The sequence below is a fragment of the Sturnira hondurensis genome, unplaced genomic scaffold (assembly GCF_014824575.4).
Source record: "Sturnira hondurensis isolate 20B ecotype Veracruz unplaced genomic scaffold, ASM1482457v3 Scaffold0018493, whole genome shotgun sequence".
Classification (NCBI taxonomy): Eukaryota; Metazoa; Chordata; class Mammalia; order Chiroptera; family Phyllostomidae; genus Sturnira; species Sturnira hondurensis.
This window is the reverse complement of record NW_028091124.1, coordinates 206601-234551: the sequence shown is the minus strand read 5'-3', so window position 1 is coordinate 234551 and position 27951 is coordinate 206601. Positions and strand designations below refer to the sequence as shown.

Sequence of the window (27951 nt, the reverse complement as noted above, 5' to 3'; positions counted from 1 at the left end):
TTAGTATATGTTTCCAAGGTCCTGGAGTCTTACTTTGCCGGGGTTTGGCTTGGCCCTTGTCCTGAAGGTACAAAGCTTGTCACCGCTCGCTGTGGTGGCCAGTGTCAGCCCTTTGCATCACACAGGTCCTGCCATGCCCCGAGGTGCTGTCTGTGCGTGGAAGCAGCCACATTCCCTTAGAAAATGGAGAGAAAAGAATCTGGCGTTCCGTTCGTTACCCTGTGAACTTGTTCTTTCTCTAAGGAGACATTATTTTGCCTGGTTTGTGGTGCTTATAAAGCTTGTTTTCTATTGAAATTGCCATTTATAAATCTGCAGGTATGTACTAACTCAAATTTTTTTAATTGTTTATTCAATAAAATAAGGAAATGTTTACTATGACTTTTTAAATGGGCTTTTAGCTTTCTTTCCCTCTACTTGCTTACAGTTTTGATTTACATAATTCAAGATTATTTCACATGTTAAATGAGTCCCTGAAACAGCTACGAATTTTTTTTTTAAGATTTTATTTATTTATCTTTAGAGGGGAAGGGAAGGAGAGAGGGAGAGAAATATCAATGTGGGGTTGCCTCTCATGGGTTCCCTGCTGGGAACTGGCCTGCAACCAGGCATGTGCCCTGGGAATCAAACAGCGATCCTTTGGTTTGCAGGCCCGCGTTCAGTCCACTGAGCTACACCAGCCAAGGCTCAGCTACGGATCTTTAACATCTTCCCTGATGTTTCTCACCTCATCGGCTTCTGCGCAACAAACGGGCCCCATGACTGCAATTTTCTGTTCGGGTGTGGGCAGGAACCACCCTGAAGGCGCGGCGTGCGTTTCTCCGTGTCGGCCCTCCTTCCCCTTCAGTGCTTTCTGTAGGCGGCCCGTGGGTCTGGACACACTTGTGGGTGGCTCTTCCCACACTGAGCCTGAGGCTGTGGCCAAAGGCATTGCTGTTTGCAGCCTTGCTGGTGAACCTTGGACTTGTCCTGTGCACAGAACACACGCTCTCGGTCTCTAATCTGAAAAGGAGGACTGTACGGCCTCTCTCCTCCAGTAGGCTAGACCCTCGCTGTGAGATTCCCGACCCCGAGTGCTGCTGCTGCCGCTGCTCAGAGCCTCTCCCCCATGTTGGCACTGGTTTCCTGCTCGGCCAGCATGCTTCCTGCTGGCTCCCTGAAGCCGTCCCTGCGCTCGGCCCCAGGAGGGTCATGGGGTTGGTGATACCCTGCCCCCCACCTCCCAGCGTAGGCCTCAGGGCATCTTGGGAGAGCAGGTCAGACGCCTGGGGGAACAGGTGGAGACTGGGGGACGCTGGTCTCCTACCTGGCTTCCAAGGTCCCAGTGTGGCTGGGAGTAGGAGGTGCTGCACCAAGGCTGGGTGGCAGTGCCCTTCGGGAGAGTGTCTATAGGCACAGACGCCCCAGGACCCCAGGTGGGCAGTCACTCCCCACTTAGAGAAGATTCCCTCCCACATTGGGCAGCCCTGCTCCCTGACCGAGGCCACCGATACCCAGTGCCCCAGCTCAGGGCCCAGGGGGACATAGCAAGTGGACCCCGAAGAGACCACGTGTGGTGGACATGGGTTTTTAAAAGCTGCTCAGAGGCACGTCTCTGCTTGCTCTGTGGGCTGCCCTGTTGGCCGGCTGCCACTGCACCGCCTTGACATTTGAGGCACATTGCTTCAGGCGACATTTAGTTTATTCGAATTGTTAATTTGCTTCGGGGACCTTGCCACCATCCATCCAATAGTTCAGAGGATTCATAAGTCATAGCTTCTCAAAGTTTGAGACAGAAGGTGTCATTTATTAGAACAAAGATATGGGGGGTCCCCCGGGCCACCCATGCCTGGCAGGCACAGAACCAGACAGATGTTGCCAAGTGTCTCTCTTGTAGGTTAGGGTGCCTGTTTTTCTTCTCAGGAGTCTTGATTACTTAGAACAAATCGAAAGAAAACCCCCAAAAATGCTTCTTGGAGGCACTGCCCTCTGAACTTCGGGTCACCACAGCTGTATCCGGGCCTGCCACGTGGGCCCTGGTGCCCGGCACCGCTCTGAGCTCATGGGCACCCCCCACAGAGCGGCCACACCCCTGTGTCAGGTGTCACCTGCCTTTTGCAGAAGAACAGGGAGCTGGTGTTGCCGGAAGACACAGTCTGAGATGAACTGAGAGGAGGGCCCCTCTGGAGTCATTTCTCTGCCTCCTGCTTTTGTCTTTGAGGCAAACTTTGGGTGAAGTGACTCGTGACATCTGGTTCAAAAATGGAGCCCGAGATAGTCTTGTGCTAACCCGGAGGCAAGCTCACACTTACCTGGATTCTCTGGACGAGCCAGCCTTTTCCTTACCGGATTAACAGGCGTCGTTCGAGCCGAAAGAGCTTCCAGACCCCACACCTCAGGCTGTCAAGTTAACCTTCCAGTTTAACCTTGAATCTTCCAAACTGGAGCTCATTCTGCCTCCAGTATTAGGCAGAACTTTTCAAGATTATTTATTACAGAGATTTGAAGAAGAGGATTTAAAAGTGCAAGGTAAAAGTAAGCTTAACCTCAAAATGTGGTATCTGTCCTACGTCACCTAGTTAGACGAAGAAAGGGAAGGTAGGCACAAAAGTGTGATACTGTGCTTTTGGCAATGACATTCCAAGAACTATAAGAAGTTTTTGGAAGCGATGAATGCCACAGAGAAAATGAGCTGCCAGAGGTGCTCACTGCTGACCATTTGAAATCGAGTTTTACGTGTGTTTTTTGTGACTTGCTGCTTTAAGAACAGAGCCCGCCTGTGAACAGGCGGACAGCGATCCGCTCCAGCAGAAACCCAGAGAAACAACTACTGTTTGTGTCTGTCGTTTTCAGAAACTAGATTTCAAAAGTTGAAGGGTTTCCGAAAATCCCCTGTCTGCAACTGAAGGACTCCATCGTCTCTGGTGCCAGGCTGGGCTGGAAGCACACGCCGTGTCCAAGAGACTCTGTAGCAGGCGCTCGGAAACTCAGAACAACGCTGGCTCTTCCGCCTCTTGTGGGGAGAGGGCCTCGGACAGACACGGGGTCTGTTTTTACAAATAATTTAAGGTTAATTCTTCACCACGTCAGTTAAAGCGGACCACGTTCTGGGGTACCGAAAACGTGATGTGTACCGTTTTAAAAATTCTGGGGTCCTCTGCCTTTTGCCTGTGTGCTCCCATGTGCCTGGAGGACATGGGCGGGGTTCCCCAAGGCAGCCTGACAGCCGCTTGGGGCCACACCAGCGTCACTTCTGGGGAGACGCCTGCCAGGCCGAGGCACACTTGTTTGTAGGTGTGCAGTGTGCATTAGCGACTCCCTCGCAATAGGAAGATTGGCCACACAGGGTGGGGTGGGGGCGTGGGGGTCACTCCGAAAGCCCAGATGGCAGTGAACCACTTGCTTGAAAAAGTACCTCCCGGGATACTTTTGTTGGCTCATCTCGTAGGATTTGTGTTTACAGGATGTCAAGGAGGCATGATGTGTAACATCGTGCTGTAGCTGATAGATTTAATAAAACATACTTAGGGCAGTTTTGGGTACTTTCTAATCTGTTTGCTAAATTGTAAGTTGACTGTTTTGTGAAATAATAGGAATCGACAGTGCTAACAATCGAATGATGACTTCTAACCTCCAAATGAGCGATCTGTCCTGAAGGGATTTCCTCTTTCACACATTCTTCACCGAGGGGCTGGTTACTGGGCGCTGCGCCCTGCAGTCGGCTGCCTCTCCCAGCCCACGCCGGCTGACCAAGCAGGGGGCCCGCCATGCATGCGTCCGTCGGTGGGCACGCCGTCTCCTCAGCCTTCACCAGCTATCGAAAAATAAAGTCAGGTTTTGCAGCAACTTTTTGGCAACCTGCCCACAGTACGTTGCTGTGGGACTGACCGCCTGTCTCCGAGGGAAGTGCCAGAAGACTCGGCAGTGACCTTGTACTTCCTTCAACACCAGTGAGTGTACAGCATCTCACATCTGGACAGTACAGTTGGGAAGAATAAATAATGAGTGATCAGTCATTTCTAGACTTTTTCTCCTAAATTTTCAGTGTGTGGAAGTATCTCGTTACGCAATTTTGGGCTTATTAGGGACGAAAAGGATTTTGGGGACAACCCCTGAATAGCTCATCTTTGGACACCTGCGTCCTTTCCAGTGGGGAGGCTGCGCTGGGTTTGGGCCCTTCCGAACCAGCAGAGTCTGCCCAGCCTGGGACGGGAGGAGAGGTGGAGGAATTTTTTGTTATTTTAAGGTTACTTGGTAAATTTTAAATGTATAATAAAAGCAAATTCTAATAAACTGGTGGCAAATAATTTCCTGTCTTGTCCAGGTGTTTTGGTGGGAGTGGGTGTTTTTCATCGTGCTTTCAGCTGTTGGTTGTGAGAAATTCCGGAGGGAATTGCTGTCCTTAAATTGGCAGTTCATCTTTGGAAGCACCTCGATGGCATCCGAGCTCCAGATTTGTCAATGTGAAAAAAGGGCCCCTCCAGTCCTCTGCCACTTCAGAGGGCTGCCTGCCTCTCCTGGTTCAGTCGCCAATGCCTGTCTCGGAAGCAGGAAGCAGACACGCCGGGTGTTCACGAAACTGCTCTGAGCCGTCCTGCCTGCTTACACACACTTCCATGGTTCAGGCCCAACACACCAGATTCGGCTTATAAACCGGTCCTGTAGGGGACTGCCTCTGGTGTCATATCGGAGGGTCTTGCTTTGAAGCCACGTGGCAGAGTGAGCAGCATCCGGGCTCAAATCAAGTTATTTCTGTTCCGACATTTGTAAGCTGACCAAATCGGTTAGAAATAGTGGTAGTTTGGGCGTTAACACACTATACATTTAGAAACTAAGGTAAATTCCTGGGTTTTTAAAATTTTTTTATTTATTTATCTTTAGAGGGGAAGGGAAGGAGAGAGGTTGGTTGCCTCTCGTGCGTCCCCTGCTGGGAACTGGCCTGCAACCCAGGCAAGTGCCCTGACTGGGAATTGAAGCACGATCCTTTGGTTCACAGGCCGGCGCTCAATCCACTGAGCTACACCAGCCAGGGCAAATTTCTGTTTTAAGGAGCTTTTAAACAACAGTTAAATTTCTTCTTAAAACTCTGCTTTAAAGTTATCTTGAAAATTCAGCATTCAATAGTTACTGATTTTGCATGGAAAGATACTAGAAATAAACATTTGAGAATGTAAAAAAAGAATGGATAAGAGAATTTATTACAAAACATATGGTAGAATGTACTTCTTCATTAGCCTCCTTAGAATAAGACCCAAATTTTGGCTTCTGACTAGTCAAGAGCAAACATGGTTATAACTAGAAGGAAAAAATAAGTATTAATCACTCATGGTATAATTGTAGAAAACCAAAATAAATCTTTGTTCATGAAAAATTCAAAGAACTGGGAAACAGTAAAATTAGTTGTAATGTTACATGATGCTGTTTTTTACTGACTGAGAGGTGAATTCGGCCTTACAATAGACATCTCTTCCAGATACGTGAGCACCAGTTTGACAGTCTCTGATTCGTGGGCAGAAGGTGCCCCTCCCTGACTCTCCCATCTCTCAGGCTTGTGCGGCTGATTTTACCAGTCACCCCTCTGCAGAGCAAAGAGAAATCTCTAGGGCACCCGAGCCCTGGGGTCCAGACACCTGTGGCCGGTGTCTGTGAAGTCCGGTTGGTCAGCCATCAACCTGTCTCATGTTCTCTGCGCGTCATGTTGAGAATTGCATGTGGTAGCAGCTTATTTACAATTTCCAAAGTGCCCAGCAGCTGTAGCAGTATAAGGCTGGTGTCGGCTAACACCTGCTAAGAAGTGTGGTGTCTGGCCCGCATCCTGGTCCTTTCTCATTTCTCACTTCGTCCCCTGCCCCATTCAATTCCAGGCCTTTCCGTGGACAGTCCTCAGCCTCCTCCCTCCACCCAGAAGAGCCCACTGAGCCTGAGCCCTGCATTTCAGGTGACTCTGGGCCCAGCTGAGCAGGGCTCCTTCCCACTCCTGAGCCCTGGTCTTAGCGACGCCGGCGGAACCAGGATGGACGATGAGGAGCTGAAACACAAGGTGGGCACACCCCAAGCAGAGGGTTTGATGCTGGTGGGCCTGGGTGTGTAAACCTTCGGCGGGGAAGCCTGGGCCAGGGAGGCTCTGGGGCTCTGTGCACGCATCCCTGCGCCTGGGCCTGCTGAGCAGAAGGAGAGGGTGGGCTGGCTTCCCTAGAGAAACCGCGTCCTGGAATCCTGCGACTTTCGGACACTTCCAGAACCTTCGTAAGGGTGCCTGGCAAACACGGCGGACTCCAAGTGCGGGGCTGGGTCCCAGGGATGTGGAGCGGGCAGGCTTTGGGGAGCCCTCACCCCATAACTGGGGGAGGTCTGGTGTGCGGGGGGGTGTTGCTGGGGACCTGTCCTGTCCTGGGCAGGGGAGGCGCAGGGGCTGTTGGATGAGTGGGTGCTGGAGGTGTCTCCTTGAGTGTTGTTGCCAGGGGTGGGGAGTGTGGGGGTGGATTTAGGGTGGAAACTGGAGGTGAACTTCCTGCAGGTTTCTGTCTGTCGTCAGGGATGGGAGTGGGGCAGGTGCCCCCAAGCCAGGTAGAGAGTGCAGGGTTCAAGAACAAGGTGATGGCCAGAGGTGGTGGCATGGTGGCCTCCTGGCCACTTCTCTCATGGCCCTGGGCTGTGTCATGGTTGAGGCAGTCGGGGTGAGATGGTTTGGGGGGGGCACATGAGGGAGGACAAAGGGTCTGGGGAGTTTGATGTTTTGGGAAGAGAGTGGTTAAAATAATGGGCTGTGGACTGTGGGCCCCGGAGTGCCGTGGAGAGGACAAAGCCAGGAACCATCCGTCTGTGCCCCTGCACAGCATGGAGGCCCCTGGGCCACAGCCCTGAAGGCAGATGGGCTGGGCTGGGCCCAACTCGTGGGCCCCTGCCTCGCAGGTGTCTGTCCCACGGGCAGCTGTCGTCGTGACCACCTGGCACCCCGTGTGTTTCCTCCTCAGCTGGCCAGAGAGCAGCTGCATCGGGGCCACCGAGATTCCTCAGCAGTGGGGCGGAGCCCTTCCCCGGTCAGGGAGCCCCCCTGCAGACTCCTGTCCTTGGGCCAGGTCCCCGGGGCCCACTTCAGGGACACGAGCCCCAGCATGGAAAGCCTGCCATTTTATGAGGTGTGAGTGCCTCGTGGCTTCCAGCTGCAGACCCTCCCCCTTGTGGTCAGGGCCTTGAGGACAGCGGGCAGCCCCAGCCCTCAGGCCTCCGGCTTGGCCATGTTGCTTTGATGACGTAACAAAAGGGGCTTGGAGGAAAACTGTTTAAAACACCAAATTATAATTTGCTACTTTCTGTATGAATATAGTAGTTGATCTTCAGGTGGTTGTGTAGGTGATGACCTCTGATGCCTGACACTTGAGGGGACCTGGGCTGCTGGTGGGGGGCTGTGGCCTTTGTTACCCAGACCTGGTAGTCACTGTGTAGGTAGGTACCTCACAGAGTGGGACCCTTCCCCTCCCTTCTCACCCCTGCTGCATCCTGGCTTCCAGCCGTGTGAGGCTGTGATGCCGTGTGTCCCAGGCCACGTATAACAGCCAGGGTCGAGCATAGTGGGCTCCTGGCACTTTCCTCACCTCTGCCCCCAGCCCAGAGGCTGACCCAGAGCAAACGTGGGCGTGCTGGAGAGGGACCAGCTAGGCTTTGCGCCAGCTCTGTGGATCGGCGTCCCCAGTGAGGCCCCAGCCCCCAGGTTTTCTGCTGACCCCCTGGCAGGCCCCGGGCAGCCTGAGCTCCTCAGCCCCTGGGTGTGCCCAGGGTGTGTGCGGGGGCTGCTCCGCTGTGCGGAGGGACGGGGGCTGCGACCATCCCTTAGGAACACGCTTGAGGCTTACTCCCAGAATCCCCCCGTCACCAGCATCGCTCACTTGGTGCGCTGTTCTCCTCCTTCTGGTAGAAATTGGTGAGGCCGACAACATTCAAAAGGTGTGACAGCTGAAGGTGGCCAGTGCTTCTCTCCACACACAGGTGTGAGGCTGCAGGAAGCGGCCAGGACACCACGCTCGGGCGCTCGGCTGCTTTCTTCAAAGACAGGTGGCAGGCATCAGCAGGAAACACGGTCCTCTCCTGGGCGTCCCCTCCCACCACCCGGCCCGGTGTGGGTGGACTGCCCTGCCTTCTCCCCGCTGAGGAGTTTCCTGCGTGCCAGGCACAGGCCGGCCCCAACTGCCCCCCTCCTAGAGTCTCCCCGTCACTGCCTGGCGGCACCGGCGACACTGCCGTGATCCATCAGGGGTGTGGCGGTGGTTGTGTGTCTGAGCACCTCCACTGTCCTGGGAGGGCGTGGTCTAGGGCCCTGGTGACCTGTGTGTTCGGCGGGCACTCAGGGTTAGAACGGGACGGCGGGCCGAGCGCAGCAGTCGGGAAGCCCTAGGCTGGCCGCAGGGGGCTGGGCCTCCCAGCCCGGGAATGTGGGCCTCTCGGGGCAGCTCATACCCACGGAGCTCACTGGGCATGTGAAGCTCAGGTGGAGACACAGCACTTTAAAGAGATCTTACTCAAAAAAAACTTAGTTTAGATTTGAAAAAGTCATTTTTTAATAGCATGAAGCCAAAAAAAGGAAAAAAATGGGAAGGCGACCCTGCTGCTCTGTGGAGAAGAGGGAGGGCCAAGCCCTGGACACCAGGCCTCGGGACTCCAGGGAAAGGCCGCCAGGTCGCAGCACCTGTGACCGCAGAGGAGGCTCTCGTGGCGGCTCCCACTGAGTCAGTTGCTGGGGAAGAGCCAGTGTGGGGAGTAGCCAGCAGACTTCCACACACAGCGTTTCGGGGGGAGGACAGCAGGACAGGGGCTCTGAAAGGCACTGGGCGCGCGGACTGTCCCTGGGGGCAGAGACGTCCATGCCCAACAGTGGCCAGTCGCACCGTGGGCTCCGGGGCTCGCAAGAAGAACGTGCCTTTGTCATCACCTCTCCTAAACTTCATCTAGGCATGGGGTCACAGGGGAGATGATGCGGCCCCAGAGGTCGGCCTCAGGCCCAGCCCCCACTCTTGGCTGCAGACCCTGTACCAGCCTGCTTCTCCCTGGCATCACAACAAAGCGCATCAACTCCCCAGGTGCCAGCCGGACCCCGACTTTCCTCCCCAGACCTGTCACCTGCAGGGTTCAGCAGCTCTTTCCCAATGACTTGGGTCCAAAATCGCAGTCATCCTTGCCTCCTTCATGGAGGAAACTCAAACCTCCACCCACATCAAAACTTGACCGTGAGAGTGTATCCAGGGTCCCCACTCCTCATCTTGCCACTCCCACCCCATGTCGTCCAGCCAGGGTGGGAAGAGGCCTCTGAGGAGCGGGGTCCCCCCAGCCTGCGCCACCCCAAGACCCCGTGTTCCTGCCAGTGGCCAGTTCGCCCACTTTGTACCCACCCTTGACCTTGATCCTCTGACCTGTCTCCCACTCCCCAGCCTCCAGCCCCACCCTCTCCACAGGCAGCCTGTCTACTCTCTAGAGCAGGGGTGTCCAACCTACGGCCCACGGGCCGCATGCAGCCCAGGATGGCTATGAATGCAGCCCAACACAAAATTGTAAATTTACTTAAAACATTATGAGATTTTTTGTGTGTGATTATGTGTCACAACGTATTTAGTGTGTGGCCCAGAAACACCAAAAGTTTGGACTCCCCTGCTCTAGAGGCCGTGACTGCCCCACCCCCTCCTGCTCTGCTTTGTGTCCAGAGCACTTCTCTGCGGTGCTGGGTGACTTCCCATTAGCCTGTGCCATGCCTCTGGGCATCAGCGCCAGGACAGGGACCTGTGTTCCTGGGCCCATCCCAGGTGCCTCTGGCACATGCCTCATAGGTTTTTGCATGGCAGACAGGAGGACAGTTGACCTCAAAAGTCCTCAGCCTGATGGAGCAGCAAGCAGCCTTGCAAGCATGCAGGTACAGAGCAGGACCACTGTCTTCCAGCTGGGGAAGAATGGAGAATCCCATTGAGCTGGAATGCTGAGAGCTGGGCACTGGGTGTGGGGGTACCCAGGTACCCAGGTGTGCAGTGTGGCCCTTCCTGCTCCAGAGGGTCCCACCCTCGCTGGCTTACCTGTTGGCATCTGCACGTCTGGCAGAGGCCCTGATGGGGATTTAAGAGCTCCAGAGCCAGGCCGTCTCTGGCCCTCTGAGTGTGTCAACCACCTAGTGCTCTAACATAGGGCACAGCTAGATTGCATACTGACAATTTTAATGATTTTTTGTGAGTTAGGCTTAATTGTTTACAGCTGCATATACACATATATACACACTCAAGTGTCTGTGTGTTAACCAGCTACACTCCTAGTAGTGATATCTGAACAAGCATTTCATCACAAAACCAATAATAAACTTCAGTATATGTTGATATTTATTTGAACAGCATTTCTTTTCTCAAACAAATAACATAAATGACAAAAGCAAGTGAAAGAGTTACAATTGAACTTATGTTTTTACCCAGAAGGAAATCTTTTTAGGAATTATGGATGAAACTGTGTGACAATGTTAACTTGAGCAGAAGAATGCGATTGTGAACATTGGTGATGTGGCCAACAGACACGTGCTCACCATCTGTGCTTCTTGTAGTGCCCAGGAGCGGATGAATCCTATTTCATAGCAAAGGAGATTCTTGCTACAGAACGAACATACCTGAAGGATTTAGAAGTTATTACTGTGGTATGAAAACTAAGTTCTTTATTACTTTGATTTTCTTTTTATTTAAATGTTATTTATATCTTTTTAGAGAGAGGGAAGGGAGAGAGAAAGGCAGAGAAACTTAGATGTGTGGTTGACTCTCATGCGCCCCCTACTGAGCACCTTGCCAGCAACCCAGGCATGTGCCCTGACTGGGAATCAAACCGATGACCTTTTGGTTTGCAGGCCAGCGCTCAATCCACTGAGCTACACCAGCCAGAGCTATTACTCTGATTTTCTTAACACTTCTTAACTCTAAACCAGAGACAGAAGAGCGCTCCTAAGAAAGAGTTCTCTGCCATTATGAGATCTAAATGTATTTGTTCTGTGAAACATATTTGCCTTAAAGAATGTCTAACTCAGGTCAAAGTATTGGTTAAAACTGGAAATGTATCTATTTGAAACTTTTCATCCAGAATTGTTCTCTTGTATTGTGAAAACTTGGTGGCCAGTCCAGAGGACAAACAAAGCAGTGGTTTGAGCGCTCCTCGTGGAGACTCTGGGATCAGGGCTGGGTGTGCAATGGCCACAGACCCTCATGGGGGATATCCCTCAGTCACAATGAGCTCTTCCCGCAGTGGTTCCGCAGCGCAGTGGTCAAGGAGGATGCCATGCCTGCAGACCTGATGACCCTGCTCTTCTCCAACATAGACCCCATCTACGAATTCCACAGAGGCTTCCTACGAGAGGTGGAACAGCGGCTGGCACTCTGGTAACGGGTGCCCCTGCATCCGCCCACGGCAGCCCCTCCTCCTTCCCCATCACTGCTTTCAGGAACTTCCATTAGAAATTTTATTCACAAGAACCGTTATTTCACTGAGATATATTTTTTAAACTTGTGGGGAGGAGTAGACACAGAACAATCACTTTTACTCATCATTTTCGGAAGAATGAAACAAGTTAAAAGTATACGATTCTGTTGTTGCCTGATGACTGTCTTGTACAGAAGGCCAACATGTAATGAGGGTTTCTGTCAAGAATAGGTCTCCACCATGAAGCATCTCGTTGTTGTTCTGGCTATGACTGCAACAGCTGATTGCCCCAGATTGTCACAGTGTGTCTCCCTAGCTTTCTCCGGTTTTGATCATATTTGTCCATCTCTATTCCAGGGAAGGACCTTCCAGTGCCTTTGCCATTGGCGATAATCAGCGAATCGGAGACATCTTGCTTAGGAACATGCATCAGTTAAAGGTAGCACCGATTTCTGTGGTGCCTGTGGACCCAGGAATTGACTGTCCAACACCAGTGTAGCCCTCACAGCAGCATCACGCGCAGGGCAGCGATACCCCTCAGGGCAGTGTCCCCCTGAAGACGGTATTCCCCTCACCACGGCATTTCCTTCAGGATAGCATTTCCCTCAGGACAGCGATTTGCCTCAGAGGAGCTGCCCCTCAGGACAACCATTCCTCTCTGGGGATTCCCATCGGGGCAGCGTCCCCTAAGGGCAGCATTCCTCTCAGGACAGTGACCCCCTCAAAAAGTGTTCCCCTAAGTACACTGTTCCCCTCAGGGCAGTGTTCCCTTCAAGCCATGTCCCCTCAAGATGGTATTCCCCTCATGACAGCATTTCCTTCAGGATAGCATTTCCCTCAGGGCAACCTTCCTCTCAGGACAGCAATTCGCCTCAGGGCAGTGTCCCTCTCATACAGCTTCCCCTCTGGACAGTAATTCCTGTAAGGGCAGCTTCCCCCTCAGGACAGTGATTCCCTTCAGGGCCAGACATTTACCTCTGCACATCGACTCCATTACAGAGCAGACCCGGGGGCTGGGACGAACTATGTACTCTGGAAACACTGTTACCAGAAGGACCCCCACTTCTGCTCTAGGCGTCCCGCCCCACCAACTAGGTGCACTGTGCCCGCTGCCCGAGGAAAGACGTCTCTCGATGCCAGAGATTAGTGAGAAGGAAAGGAATTATTTATTTAAAAAGCTATAGAGACTTAGAGTAGTGACTTAATGTCTTCATTCAAATGCTAAAGTGCTTTAGAGCACCCACGACCACACACAGTCCTTCCTTCTCCCCCTGCCCAGTCCGGGCTCCTGTATCTCAGAAAAGAAGTACAAGTCCGTGATTCAGGCTCCCGGCACCTTCAGCTGTGTCACCACCACGATCTCCAGTTTATCCAAAGCTGTGTGGCACGTTCTCGCGGCCCTGCAGCAAGAGTCCTTACACCCCGTTTCTTTCAGGCGAAGCCTCTCCTGCTGCCTCAGCCACGTGGCAAACGGGAGCACCCCCAAGCTGTGTGGTCCTAACTCTTGCCCAAACCACATGGTCTTGACCTGATATGGCTGCCACGCCTGGGTTTCAGTGCCCGTGCCCATCTTCCTCTGCAGCCCCATTTCCGACTCCTCCCACAATCGGTTACACCTGCCACCATTCCTGGATTCTTCCAGCTTTACTGGGCTGCCATAGGAAGTCCGGGCAGGCACGGCGTGGAGCCAGTCATCTCCAAGCTCTCACGCAGGTGGTGCTATAACCAGGGGGAGTTGTTTCCCAGTTACATCCTGGGTGGAAGTTACTCCCATTCCCTGGGCTCAAAGCGTGGCCACAGTATTTAACATATCTATGCAACCAGTTAAAGGCTGTAGATATGTTAAATGACCATGCCAGAGGTTAGCTGCAAAGCTGTTGCTATGCAAAACGGCTCTCCAGGGCCCTGCTCCATGTCCCATCCCCCAGCTCAGACTGGTGGGGATGAGGACATCATATATATGTTCTTCTCTAATATTTCCTGGACACCCTGGGTTCTGGACCCCATTACAAACCCCTGTTTGGGCCCCACCGTTACAATTCCCTTCAGAGCAGTGTTCCCCTCAGGGCAGCCTTCCCTTCAGGACAGCGGTCCACTTGAACAGCATCCCCTAAGGGCAGTGTTCCCAAAAGAACAGTGATTCCCCTCAGGGTAGCATTGTCCTCAGGACTGTATCCCCCTCAGGACAGCCTTGTCGTCAGGGCAGCATCTGCCCTCGGGCCAATGTTCCCCTCTGGACAGTGTACCCCCTCGGCAGTATTCACCCGAGGACAGCGTTCACTTCAGGGCAGTGTCCCCCTCGAGATGGTATTCCCCTCACCACAGCATTTCCTTCAGGATGGCATTTCCCTCAGGGCAGCCTTCCTCTCAGGACAGCAACTTGCCTCAGGGCAGTGTTGCCGTCATTCCCCTCAAGCCTGGATTTCCCTCAGGGCAGCGCCCCCTCAGAGCTTTGTTGCCCTCAGTCAGGTTCAGGTCAGGGTTTTGCTGACCTCACAGCAGCTTTCCCTTGAGGTCCATGTTTTTCTTAGACAACATCCTGCTGAGGCTTTTGTTCCCTTTCTGTCAGCATTCCCCTGAGAAGGGCACAGAATTCAGAATGGAATTTGCCTCAGCACAGAGTTTCCCTGGGCACAGTATTCTCCCCACGGCAGCATTCCTCTCAGACCACCCATGCCCTCAGAGCATCCTCATTCCCATCCAGACCGCCTTCCCCGCAGCAGCACCAGTCAGCACAGGGTTCCTTCCGAGCCGCCTTCCCCTGAGAACATTCAGTATCATTCACCTCAGGACATTATTTCTCTCAGGACAGTGTTCCTCTCCCAGCTGCATTTGCTCTGGACAGTGTCCCCATTAGAACAGTGTTTTAAGAGCAACGTCTCCCCTCAGGGCTGCAATCTCAGAAGAGCGTTCCCCTCAGGATGGTGCACCTCTCCGCACAGCTTTCTCCTCAGAGCATTGACCCCTCAGGACCTGCAGTTTCATTCAGATTTTCATTCTCCTCTGATCAGCATTCCCCCTCAAGACTGCTTTTCTGTACGGACAATATTTTCCTCGGAGCAAGGTTCCCCAATAAGTATTCCTTGAGGTTAGGTACCCATCAGGACGGGCAGCATCGGCCTCAGGAAGCAGTTTCTATCAGGAGCCATTCCCCTCAGAGCAACATTCCTTACAGGATGGTGTTCGCCTCAGAGTAGACATCCACTTAGGACAGTGTTCCCATCTAGTCTTTGTACTTTATTTATTTTTTAAGATTTTATTTATTTATCTTCAGAGGGGAAGGGGAGGAGAGGAGAGAAACATCAACGTATGGTTGCCTCTCGTGCGTCCCCTGCTGGGAACTGGCCCGCAACCCAGGCATGTGGCCTGACCGGGAATCGAACCGCAATCGTGTGGCCCGCAGGCCCGCGCTCAATCCACTGAGCCACACCAGCCAGGGCGTAGTCTTTGTACTTTAGAGACAGAGTCCTCTCAGTGCGGTGTTCCCTCCAGACTGATGGCATTATACTCAGAGCGGCATTTTCCTCAGGATATCATTCCCCCCTGAGTTGTGCTCCCTTCAGAATAGTGTTCCTTCAGGACATCAGTCCACTCGGGACAGCCTCTCCCTCAGAGCAGTATTCACCGCAGTGCAGGGTCCTCCCCAGAAACTCCTTTCTTTCAGAATAGTGTCCCCTCAGAGCAGCCTTCCCTCAGGGCAGCCTACTGTGAGTACTGCAACCCTCCAAGGCAGTGCTCCGCGCGGGGCAGCGTTCCCCTTAGAGCATTCTTTTCCTCAGTACAGCATTGCCTTCAAGACAGCATTCTCCTTAGGACAGCATTTTTGTCAGGATAGCATCACCCTCAGAAGGATGTTTCCTCCGAGCAGCAACCCCTCAGGAAGGCCTTTGCCTCAGAGCAGTAGCATTCTTCTCAGAACAACAGTCCCCTCCTGAGGGTGTTCCCCTTAGAGCGTGTTTTTCCTCAGGAAGCTGTGACCCCCCGCACTGCATCAGAGGGGAAGCATGTGCTGAGGTTGGCTCCCCCGAAGCCCATGCTGTGATTCACACAGGGACTCCAGCCCCCCGCCGGCCCCTGTGCAGTGGCTACTGCTGTTGCTGAGCTCGCCAGCCTGAAGCAGCCACCCAGAGCCTGTCAAGGCTGTTGTCAGGGATTTTCTTCAGAGGCAATAGTTTTGTGAAAAGAATGTGCCAAGAAAAGTGCAAAAGGAATGAGTGACTCTAGGTAGCCCAAGATCAGCACCATGGGGGAAGCGAGATGTCTTCTCGTCAGGACAGGTCATCACAGTGCTAGAATGAGAGGGTGACGCTGTCACTGCCCAAGGGTGTTCCTCTTCCCAAACAGATCTGGGATAGGCCTTCCAGGCTCCGTCTCCCGCTCGCATCACTCAGCGTTCTCACACCTTCACTGTTGTCCCCACTCCTCAGGCCGGCTGCCACCTCCTCCCCAGGCCCATCCCACCTTCGGCCCAACCGTGCCAGATCCTGGCATTCTCCCAGGTCCCAGTCCATGCCTAGAAACCTGAGGGATCCACAGGATTGCTTGTTTCTCTTTAGATCGATCACCCTGCTTGAAGAGCTCCATTCTGCTCAGAGCCCCATTTTCTACCCTGACATGTTTTTGATTTTCTGAGCTAGGTGGCTCATTACTAAATTCTACCTATCCCAAAACACTTACAAAAATTTAAAATCAAAATATATATAAATCTGTTTGATTGAGTGTATCGTACCACAAAGGTCATCTATAATGTTCATTAAAACAAACTGATTTAATATTAGAAACCTTCTAGACAGTAGGAACTGGTTGAGTTTAATATGACTGTGAAACACTCCAAATCCATACAGGTACACACTTGGATTTGTGCTGCAAAAGTGTCAGGAGTAATGAACCCCTCTCTCCGGTACCTGGGCCGACTTGTGCTTGGCTGCACGCCGGGGTGTGGGTAGAACAGTGTCTCCGAGGCCTGAGGCGGAGCTGGCCCTTCACCCTGAGCCCGCTGAGTGTGTTTGCTCCCTGCCCTGAGCTCACTTGCTGAGCCACAGGAGGCGCATACAGCCCTCTGGGCCTCAGGTCTTCCTATAAAGTGGGAAGGAAAGCCCTGGCCGCTGTGGCTCAGTGGGGTCGGGCATTGTCCTATAAACAGAGAGGTCACTAGTTTGATTTTCAGTTGGGGCACAGGCCTGGGTTGCAGGTTCGGTCCCTGGTTGAGGGTGTGCGAGAGGCAACCTGTCATTTCTCTCTCGCGTCAACCGCTCCCTCTGTCTTCTTCCCTAGCACTCTCTAAACTTAAACAACTTTTCACGGTCAGGTGGAGGGAAAGCCCTCTGTCCACTCAGCAGTGAGTGTGGCGGTGACTGTTGTGGACACGCCCTGTGTGGAGTCTCAGATGGGGCAGGACGGACCCCACCGAGGCTGGAAAGCACCCGTTATTTCCAGCTGGTGTGTGACACCCACACTGGGTGAGCCAGACAGACGGGCAGTTCGCCACTGGCCATCCGCCCCAGGTGTCCTAACATAAAGAGCCCCCTTTTGTGCCTCAACAGCAGTTTACTGGCTACTTCCAAAGGCATGATGAGGTCCTGACAGAACTGGAAAAGACAGCCAAACGCTGTAAGAAGCTAGAGGCAGTGTACAAAGAGTTCGAGCTCCAGAAAGTCTGCTACTTGCCTCTCAACATGTTCTTGCTGAAGCCCATCCAGCGGCTGGTGCACTACCGCCTGCTGCTGGGGCGGCTGTGCGGGCACTACGCGCCCGGGCACCGCGACTACGCCGACTGCCGCGGTGAGTGGGGCCAGCGGGGCTGTGACGTGGGAGCGGCTTTGGCAAACCTGAAGGCAGGGTGTGTGGTCCCCTGTAGAAGGCCAAGTGTGCAGTGGTCAGAGCTGGCCAGGGCCCCTGCCCGCCTCTGGCTAATGGAGACAAGCAGGCCCTGGGTCTGAGCAGGGTCTGTCCTTCACACCCCACCCCTGGGCAAGGCCCTTCTCCGCTCCAAATCCAAAGAGTGTAATGAAGGACTCTGATGGTCCTGGATGGGTCACAGGGAGTGGACACTGTGACCAAGGCAGAGCCCCCAGCAAGTGCACTGGGGGTTGGAGTGAGCCACTACCCTAGGCATTCTGTCCTGGAAGCCTTGGCTCTAAAACTCAAACAGAGTGGCCAGTTAGAAGTTTCTGACATAAATGGAGTCTGTCATTTTTTGTGTTGAAGAAACAAAACAAATATGGATATTTTTTAACCTACAATATGACTTCTAGTTGTAGGATAAATTTAGCATGGGAAATCCGTCTATTGGAAAGTTTTTCCAAGTGAATTCGCCACCATGATTAAAAGTGAAAGACAGGTGCTCACTTCAGCAGCACGTGTCCTAAAACTGGTGCGAGACAGAGCATCGCAGCCCCTGCACGAGGGTGACGTGCGAATTCTTGAAGGGTTTCATGTTATTTTTTAAAAACGCTAAAAGATGAAAGACTGCACTTCCCTCCAGCTGGTCTCCCGTAGTCATAAGTGGGTATAAACAGGATGCTCTCTGATATAGGAGAAACCAAATGGACCACACAGTGTTGCCTTCATCCTAAAAGCAAGTGTTTCACGTTCGAGTTTGCTAAAAAGGAAAAGGCACAATTGTCAAAAACTCTTCCAAGCATTTTCACAGAAATAAAAGTGGAGCACATTAAATGCTGCCCTCTGTCAGCCTCCCCCTGAACTGGGGGCCCCCTCTCCAGGTCACGGGACGGGGGCCATGCCAGGGAGAGGGCTGGACACACACACTACTCAGGTTCCTCTTCAGTAAAACACATCTCATGGGCTGATGCAAAGGCTACACGAGGCTGCGTTTCTGCAGGTGCTTTGTAAATTGCTGGCTCAGCTTAGTGCTGACCACTGGCAGCTGAGACGGTCACTTCAGTGTTTCTGGAGGGCTCAGCTGACAGCAGCAGTTGGAACCCCTTCCCACCAAGACCCACCCACCCACAGGGTCAAGGAAGAGGCCCATTGGGTGCAGATGTTACCAGCCCTTTTGGTCTTCCCAAGAGCTTGAGCTTGAACCTTTAGGTCGGGGCTCAGAGAAGCCGGCCACGCATCGTAATTTTATCCTTCATCAGTAAGGGTTTCCCAAGGGCTGTGCCTGGGCTGGCCAGGTGCTAAGTGTTTGTGGTTTGTCAACATCCCACTGGTCCCAGGGAGACCCAGGTTGGATGGTACCGCATGCAGCAGCCTCACGCCAGGGCCGGCAGCTTCCAGTGCCAGCCAAGGGCCCTGTGGAGCCTACGTGGCAACCAGACCTTCCAGCCCTGCGCTCCATACACACGGCATCCGAGGGCAAGGTGGCACTGGGGCCCATCCAGGGCAGCCTGCTGTGAAGAAGCAGAGCAAAGAGTCTCTGCCTACAGCGTGTCTCTCGGGCTCTGAGAGATGGTGAGGCCAACGAGGGGCTGGGAGTTGGGAGTCTGCACAGAGCCGGCTCCAGGTGTCCACCCCTGTGGTGGCATCACTGAGGCTCTCACTACATCCCAGTTCGCCGTGTGCTTCCTTATCTGGCTTATCCTCCTGAAGCTGTGGGCAGGCATTTCCCCTCTGCTGACGAGGACAGGAGCCCTCAGTTACAGCTCTCCCTTGACCAGACGCACAGGGCTGGGGCTGAGAAGGCGTGGAGCTGGGTGGGGCTGGACATCAGCTGTGGTCCGTGGGACCTCGGGGGGCTGTGGCCAGGCAGTTTGGTGGCAGGGTCTCCATGAGTGTTGTGACAAGGAGATGAGGAAGACGTGGTCGCTGCACCCGGGGGCAGGACCAGGTCTGGCCGAGCCGCTATGGCCCGTGTGGCCTGGTCAGAGCTTTGCAGACCACTCTCAATGACTGGCTTTATGTCTCGTCTGAATATGTTTTCCTTCCTGATTCTAAATTTTCATAACTCAGCTTGAACTGTAAGATATGCATCTACTCCTCCATTCAAGGAGAAAATTACAAATGTGTTGAAGGTGCAAATTACAGTTTGAACCATAACGAAGGGAATACTGCTATGCTCGCGACGTTAGTCTATCTACAGAGACTCTTCTTTCTCTCCCCCACACTCCAGTGTTGGACAGTCAGCAGTTTGGGCCAAACAAACCCAAGTTTTGGTTCATCTGCAAGAACATGGACTTGCTGTGCCTGGCAGTCAGAAACCATGGGTGGAGTTTAAGTAGAATGTTTTTTGAATTAAAACCGACTTTTAAAATGCCAGTTCCTGTCACAAAGTTGGGGGGGGATCTGTGCCACCTCTGGCCCACCTGCCCAGCCACCTGTGCCGTGGGTCTCCTCTCACAGACGCCCTTGAAGTCATCACAGAGGTGACCGGCACGCTCCAGCACAGCCTCGCCCGACTGGAGAACCTGCAGAAGCTGACGGAGCTGCAGCGGGACTTGGTCGGTGTAGAGAGCCTCGTCACCCCAGGCAGGGTGAGTGGCCGGGGGCTTTTTGAGTGGGTTACTTCGTTGTTTCGGTTGAGGTATAACTCATGTACCACAGAACCCTCGCTTTCAAAGTGCGCAACGTAGTGGCTTTAGTGCATTTACAGGGTGTGCAGCCATCACCACTGTCTAGTTCCGGAACATTTCGTCCCATCGAGAAGAACCCCAGACCTGTCAGCAGTCACTGCCCATCCCCAACCCCATCCCTGGTTCCTGGTGCCTGGTCCCTGGAGCTGCTGTCCTGCTTTCTGTCTCTCTGGATTTACCTACTGTCGACATTTCTCACAATCACAATCCTACGGGATGTGGCCTTTGGCTTTCACTCAGCTTCCTGTTTCCAGGACTCACCCACACTGCAGCGTGTCGGTGCTCCCTTTGCTCTGCGGCTGCGCAGCGCCCTGTTCTCTGGGCACCGCACATTCGGTTTGTCTTTTGTCTGCTGATGGACATCAGGTGGCTGTCCCTTGCTGGCTACTGTGCCTAATGCCGCTGTGAACACTTGTGTGTGGACAAGTGTGTTCAGTTCTCCTGGGTGTGGGAATGGAATTCCTGGGTTCTGGTGTAGGTCTGTGTTTAACATTTTGAGGGAGTGCCCTAGTTTTCCAGTTTTTCATTCCCAGCAGGAGTGAGGCAGGTCCCAGTTTCTCCACACTTTCTGCCTCTTCAGTTCTAGCCATCGGATGGTGCACATGACAGGCTTCTCCTAGCTGCGGTTGCGTTTCCCTGAGGGCTGGCGTCAAGCATGTCCCACGTGTCACTGGGCGTGTGCAGGCCGCCTCTGGAGAAACGCCTGCTCAGACCCTTTACTTACGTCTGGATTGGGTTGTTTGCCTTCTCCTTTGCGTTGGGAGATTCTTTATTTACTGTGGATACCAGACCCTTACCAGAATATGATTTGCAAATACGGTCTCCTGTTTTGTGGGCTGTCTTTTCACTTTCTTGATGGTATCATTTACAATATGAAGGTTTTTAATTTTGAGGACGCCCAGTGTATCTTTTTTTGTTGTTGCTGGTTGGGCTTCAGGTGTTGTAGCTAAGAGACTACTGCCTAATCCAAGGCACGAAGGTTTACCCATGTTTTCTTCTCAAAGTTTTCTTCGCCTGTTTGATCCATTTCGAGTTCATCTTTGTGTGTGGTGTGAGGTAGGGGCCCAACTTCATTCTCTTCCCTGTGGATGTCCGGTCGCCCCAGCACCGTTTGGGTTTATTCCCGAACTCTCCGCCCACCCCCTGTTCTGTGTCTCCGGGCGGCTTGCTTCCTGCCATGCGCCTTTGCTTTGAACTCAGCTCTGTCAGCGTAAGAAAAGTGTCCCACTGGCCTCACAGGGATGCCGCCTGTCTCCACACAGAGCTGCGTGTAGGGGAGTGCGGCCGCTCAAGTCGCGTTCTGCATAGCCTGGTGAGAAGAAGGCACTGAGGACGTGGGACCACGCACTCAGAGAAACAAACTAGGACGGAACTATCCGGGAGGGCAGACCCTCCTGGAGTTGGGGCCTCTGGGGCCAGGAGAGCCCCAGTCCTGCTTCCTGTCTCTCCTCGACAGTGGGGCTCAGGGTAGAGCTGCTGTCTGGGAGCTCCTGTGGGTCTGCAGGGCTCTTGTTACACACTGTTGTGTCTCCTAGTGTCCCACCGTGTCTGGGAGATGGTGGCCCCAGGGAACCGTCATCAAAGGGACCACTAAACAAGAGTAGCTCCTCAGAGAGGAGGGCGGACTTGGGAGCCAAGTCTGGACTCAGGCTGCCCACGGCCTCATGGCCTGGCCCCACCTCTTGGAGTCACGGGGGTTGACGGGGGCGATGTCTGCTGCTCAGCCAGTGCCTTGCACACAGTAGGTGCTGTGCTGCCACCCTAATGGCTGTTGTTAGTCAGATCTCCCCAGTCCTGACGTTGCAGCCCAGGGCTCCAGGGCTCCCGAGTTAACTGTGTGTTCATGTCAGAGACAGAGCCCGTTCCAGTGTTTCCACAGAGCAAGAGCTGTTAGCCAGGTAGAAAGTGCATGAGCTGGTACAAAGGTAAGAAAAGCTCAAATGTCTGGGGGCAAACAGCAAGGCAGATCCCACTGGGGGCGGGGGGGCGGTGCTCAGCGGGTAGATGCCCATGGGTCTGGCATGCACGGCCCTGGAGCAGGGGCGCTGGACACGGGCTGCTGCTGGGTCTCTGGGGCTGAAGTGGGCTCTGCGAGGGCAGGATACCTGCCAACTGGGTTGGCGGCTGCAGGAGGGGACTGTCACTGGTGGGAGCAATGCTGGCCAGTGACCCCTAGAGCAGGGCTAGGGGCACCTTTGGAGAGAGAGCCAGACAAGGACACCCTCTCCTCTGGCTTCCTCCGTACGCTTCACTCAGTTCCTCTGAGACCCATGAGGCTGGGTCCTCGCGTGTGTCCTCAGGGCATGAAGATACCTGTCTGAAAGGAGCAGTGAAGGTGAAAGGTCTCCAGACACAGCCCACACAGGAAGTCAGTGGCATTGCCAGAGCACTCAGTTCCCGCCATCAGTGTGGGGGCTGGGGACCTGTTTGGTGCCTGTGCCCCCAAGGCAGACGTGTCAGGCCACGGTGGCTTCTGTGCAGGGGCCTGGACGGGGTACGCCCACTTGGGTGGTAAGTTCAGCGAGGTCCCTGGGGTCCTGGAGGCACAGTCAGCCTTTGGAGGGAGCAGCAGAGCCCTGTCCCATTCACTCTGTGGCCGCCTCCTCTTTCCACAGAGGGCTGCCCAGGACGTGGGTGGGTGGCCCTGCAGCAGCTCTGCCCCGCCGGGGCCTCCCTGCCTCTGCGACATGCAGTGTGACCTGGAACACAGTCACCTGTCAGCACTCGGTGGGAGCCAGGCATGCCCTTCTCCTCCCCCCAGTTTTCCTCAGAGTGGAACTCATGTCATGTCCATAGCTGAACCTTCCAGAAGCTTCTCCTCAATCAGAGCAGCCCCTGTGCTCTACACGCCACCCTGCAGCCTAGCAGCCTGCAGTGAGACAAGGCCGCAGGTGCTCAGCAGAGTTTGAGGACTGAGTTAACTGACAGGACCCGGGTGACTGAGAGCAGCAGGCAGGAGGGAGGGAGGCAGGAAGGCACGGAGGGTCCTTGGGTGTCTGGGAGAGCGGGGCAGGCCTTGTGAGGGCCCCCCAAGGGGCCGGCCGCCCCGCCACGTGCCGCCTGTGGAGGCTGCCCTGGGCCGGCACGGAGGGGCCTCGCTGTGTCTTTCAGGAGTTCATCCGGGAGGGCTGCCTCCACAAGCTCACCAGGAAGGGCCTGCAGCAGAGGATGTTCTTTCTGGTAGGTGGGGGCAGCAGCTCTGTCGGCGGGGCCGGGGGGGGGGGGGGGGGCGGGTGCTGCACCAACACTCTGGCCCAGGTGGGTGGCCTCAGAGCCACGTAGGAGCCAAGTGAGGGTCACAGAATGCAGTCCGGCCCCCGGCTGGTGTGGCTCAGTGGACTGAGTGCCATCCTGAGAACCAAAGGGTTGCCGTTCCACTCCCGGTCAGGGCACGTGCCTGGGTTGCGGGCCCCCAGTAGGGGGCGTGCTAGAGGCAACCACACCTTGATGTTCTCTCCCTCTCTTTTTCCCTCCCTTCCCCCCTAAAAATGAATAAAATCTTTTTAAAAAATGAAAAAACAAACCAACAAACAAAAACACAGTCCAGGTCAGCTGCCTTCCTCATCCTGAGCTGTGGGATGACCAAAGGCAGCAGCGAGAAAATCCCACCTGCCTGTGGCAACAGGGGGCCCGCCCTGCTGAGCAGACAGCTCTTGGGGTCTGGCTCTGCGGCTCTGGCTGCGGAGCTGAGGCCTTTCGAAGAGTCCCTGCGGCCACCAGCTTTCCCATCGTCTGCTGTCACCCTCACACCCAGTTACAGAACTGGGCCTCTGTCTCCTGGACGGGGGTGCCTGGCCCAAGACTTCTGTCACTCTGTGTGGTCACTAGCTACCTCTCCTCAAACACAACTGTTCATGCGTAAACAATTTTTATGAGTGAAATAACAATCCCTTTTTTGCCAGAAATCTCTAGCAAGCTGAATAGATCTGATGACCCCATAGGGCCCAGGGAGTTGAAGTTGGTCTGACAGTTAAGACGTTGAAACCCTGCTGCTTGTTTTTAAAATGCGCTTCTCTAAAGCCGCCTGGCTCAGTTCTCAGATGTGCTGCTGTACACGAGCAGAGGCGTCTCCGGGACCAGCCACTTCCGGATCCGGGGCTTCCTCCCTCTGCGTGGCATGCTGGTGAGTGCGGCGGCTCCGCCAGGGCGTTTGGGGGTCGGCGCCCCAGCCGCCTGAAAAGAGCCCTGCTGGACATTTGGTCTGTTTCACCTGTTGTGCTTATTGTTCTTGGTGCTCAAACAACTCCCCCTGCGGCCCCTCCAGACTCAGCCCTGGGGTCACCACCAGCACCTGTAGGACAGGGCCCCAACTCACCTGGCCCACCCGCCGCCCCAGGGAGCCTTTGGTGGGAGATGCGATGAAAGACCCCAGGCGGGTGCTAGGGCCACTCGGCTGCTGCAGAGGAGGCGGGGGCCGACTCAAGTGCCGACGGGGAACACTGAACCCCCAACTCTCACAGCTGTGGAGCTTTTACTTCTCTGAACTGTGCCTGTATCTATTTTCTCCTACACTGGCAACTTCAGTCCTTCCTGGCACTGGCAGTCAGTTCATAGAGCACGTGCAGGGCCTGAACACAGGCGGGTGCCCCCACCACCACCGAGGGGGCTGCTCCCCGTGTCGGCTCCCGGCTTCCTCCCTCTGTGTCCCGTGGGAGGTCCCTCGGAGCTTCTTGTGTGACCTCCAGGTGGCCCTGCACCTCCGTCTCCACTGTGCTGTGCTGGCCTGGCCTGTGCACGGTCCTGCTGCTCTGGAGCACTCTGTCCACCACACTCCTATCTGGCGTGTCCCTGTCCCCCACTGCCGCAGCTCCAACAAGACACCATGATGTCTCTGATGAGCAGAAATTCTCCACGTTAGGGTGATCTAGTCTGCTGGCTGCCTCCTTTGTGGCCAGGTGAGGACACCGTGGGAAGGTTATGGAGAGACCCTCACATAGACATCTGCCACCGCACCCCATGGGTGTCTGCCCTCAGCCTGGAACCCTTTATAGTTTGGGAGCCATAAAGACAGGAGGCTGTTGGTCCAGCCTGTCTGACAGCAGCAGGGGTCTCCCCCGTGGCCCTGCCAGGCCTCCTGTGCAGGCATCCATGGGTGGGGTCCTGCTGTGCTCTGCTCTGTCATGTGTGGCCACCATCTTCCTCGAGGGCGTCTTGCCCGTCTGGCCCTTGAGTCCCTCCAAGCTTCTCTCAGCAAGAAGGGGCAGTTTGAAGGCGCTCACCCGCTGCTATGGGAAGCAGACACTCTGTTTTCAAGTCTACTTTCACAAATTACACTTTCGTTATAGAAAAAAATACCTGGAAATGCAAAATGCAAAGTCACGGTTTCACCACCCAGCAGTGAGCACTCCGGCATCTGCAGGACGCCCTTCTGGCTCCACATGCGGACCGACACTCTGCCTCTACAGTTGGTCACCTTTACAAGCTGTCTTGTGACCCGCATGGGCTTTGCCTAGCGAGGCACTGAAATGTGCTCTCGCGTCCCCTGTCCCTCCACCGCCTCGCTGCGTGGAGGTGAGATGGCCTCCTGTTTACCTGACCGGCTCCTGCACTGCACACCCCAGCGCCATCTGGTGTTTCTGAATCAGCAGCTGCACCATCGCGTGCCTCTCCACACACCCTTCACCCCGTCCTTGGGACAAATGTGAAAGTGCGGTGTTTGGGTGACCTGCCGTGTCCACGGTGTGAATGGGGCTGCTCTGAGGCTGTCGGAGTCCTGGCCCCGGCCGCCGTCCCACTAAGCACAGCTGAGGCTGCGCCGGCTGCGCCTCAGGGAGGTACTGGGGCCTCACCCTGTCTTCCCCAGGGCGGTGATGGAGCAGCCCTGGGCGTAGCCCAGCTGGCCGGGCGCTGGCCCCCCTGCACTGCCTCTGGGCGGCTCTTCTGCATCTGTCCCTCTGGTCTCCACGGTCTGTTAGCGTCACACACACGTTCGTGAATCATTTACAGAGATGCCAACCCTCAGTTAGTGCCTGTTTCTTCCTCAGCCTGCGGTCTGGTTTTATCTTGTAGAACTGAAGTCCACCCAGACGGGACTGTGTTTGCCTTGTTCCTGGAACACCACCTGGTGCATTTTCGTTGAAGGAGTGAATTTAGACATTTTTATGTAGTCACATCTGTCCATCTCATTCCTTTAGGATTTCTGTCCCTGGTGCGGGTTCTGGAAGTCCTTTCCGTGCCAAGATTACATTGGCACTTTATTTTCTAGTACATTGAGGGTTTTGTTTTTCTCATTCAATTGATGTACCTAAAATGTTCTGTTGAACGTTATTAGATTAGAATATAGCATTTTCTACCAGTAGTCAGTCTGTTACCGGGGAGAGACCTGAGTCAGGGGGCCCCTCTCCCCCGAGCCTGTTCCTCAATTCTTGTCTCGCTACCCTGAGATGAACTCAAGTGAGAGAGACACGTATAGTGGAAATGAGAGAGCGGGTTTATTTATGAAACACACGAGCACAAAGCGGCAAACTGGCACCCGGCGAGTCTGAACACCCCACGTACAGAGGAAATAAAGTTGTTAGTGAGTGTGTTAGTGAGTGAGTTGGTTTTACACACTTGGCCCGAGGTGACAAGTGGGCACTTAGCTAATCCGAGTGCTGACTATCGAGGTTCAGGGGCTGTATACGTTGGTCAGCTTCTAGGTCCCCCCCCCATTGTGAGCCTTGGGAACTGGGCACAGCTGCAGAGGTTTTCCTTCCGTTAGTAAAGACTCTTTGCCTTCCTTAGCGAAATGGCTACAAAAGCTCCCTTCCCCACACAGGGTCTCAAGGGCCTCGCTCCTCCTGCACTCTCCCTGCTGGTGATCTTCGGACACCCGGCAGTCTTATCGGACCAGGCTCAGGACTGCTGAGTCGACAAGCGAGACGGGTCTCTCTCCCGCTCCCCGCCTGAGTTCAGTACCTGTCCTGACAGGTCTTCCCGTTATTCGCTGGACGCTTTGTTCCCTCAGTGATTTCGAAGGCAGCCTGTGCCACGTCCCCAGCCCTGGGTGTCACACCTGGGCTCCTTCCAGGCGTTCACTGGGTCTGTCCCGGCACCTGTCCCCTCTCTCCTAGTTTGTGGTGTTATACGGGACAGGCACTGTCTGGGGAGTAAGTTTCATCCCTTATTGGCCCTCCTTTTTAAAAGCTTGAATTTATCCTCAAGTATTTAATTCTTCCAATAGCTTTTGGAGTCATTTGGACAAATTCCTTCAAAAAACCACACTGAGATTTCTGTTGAAATTTTATGGCATTCCTGTGCCACTTAATGACGGGTATATGTTCGAGAAATGTCTCGTTCTGTGCCTTCGTCGTGTGACCCTCAGAGCGCACCCACCCAGACCCAGATGGCACAGCCCCTGCACAGCTCCTGGGCCGCACACCTCTACTGATCCTGCAGGCAGCCGTGACACAGTGCTGTTTGTCTAAACGTGGAAAGGGCACTGTGCAAGTGTGGTGTAAAAGATAAAAATGGACAAAGGGTTAAGAAGCGGTATTGCTGCCCGCCTATGCTAATAGGGCACTTACCCAGGGGCCGCGTCTGCAGGACTGGAAGCCGCTCTTGGTGAGTCACGAGTTGAGTGGTGAGTGCGCGTGACGGCCTGGGGAGGACAGCCCTGCACACAAGTGCAGATCGTAAACCCTGTGCATGCAGGCTACACTGAACTTGCAAAACAACCCAAGATTAAATCAAGCATGAGAGAAGAGGATGCCATCGTGGGGCACAGTTAAACACGAGATGGGTGAGGCTGTTGCTGGTGTAAAACATAGCTACTGTTTCACAGTAAACTGCTTTAAGTCATACAAAGAGTACACCCTAAAATAATGACAAAAAGTACAGCAAACCCATAAACCAGTAACGATTTATTATTAAGTCATAATTGCACTGCTGCACTTTTCTATGACTGGCAGGTGTGTTCACACCTGCGTCACCACAAACTCGTGATGTTTTGCGTTAGAACACCATGACCACGTGGTCACTAGGCAGTAAGAATTTTTCAGCTCCACCCTGACTGGTGTGGCTCAGTGGATTGAGT

General features: G+C 54.1%; 2 protein-coding genes across 4 annotated transcripts in view; one reads left to right on the top strand and one right to left on the bottom strand.

The window, feature by feature from the left end:
• Positions 1 to 27951, top strand: part of FARP2 (FERM, ARH/RhoGEF and pleckstrin domain protein 2) — an 86816-nt gene that overhangs the window by 54636 nt on the left and 4229 nt on the right. For all 3 annotated transcript variants that reach the window (XM_037069269.1, XM_037069267.1, XM_037069268.1), the window contains exons 14-21: positions 5844 to 6019; positions 10547 to 10636; positions 11233 to 11366; positions 11764 to 11845; positions 16950 to 17187; positions 19708 to 19838; positions 23049 to 23117; positions 23971 to 24060. In XM_037069269.1, the coding sequence (XP_036925164.1) occupies positions 5844 to 6019; positions 10547 to 10636; positions 11233 to 11366; positions 11764 to 11845; positions 16950 to 17187; positions 19708 to 19838; positions 23049 to 23117; positions 23971 to 24060 (1010 nt within the window). The remainder of the gene's footprint in view (positions 1 to 5843; positions 6020 to 10546; positions 10637 to 11232; positions 11367 to 11763; positions 11846 to 16949; positions 17188 to 19707; positions 19839 to 23048; positions 23118 to 23970; positions 24061 to 27951) is intronic.
• The window catches only part of STK25 (serine/threonine kinase 25), a 28574-nt gene continuing 14961 nt past the window's right edge, over positions 14339 to 27951 (bottom strand). The window contains exons 13-14 of the transcript XR_005069873.1: positions 23024 to 23031; positions 14339 to 14348 (exon numbers count right to left, since the gene is read on the bottom strand). The gene's annotated coding sequence lies outside the window, so the exon portion shown is untranslated. The remainder of the gene's footprint in view (positions 14349 to 23023; positions 23032 to 27951) is intronic.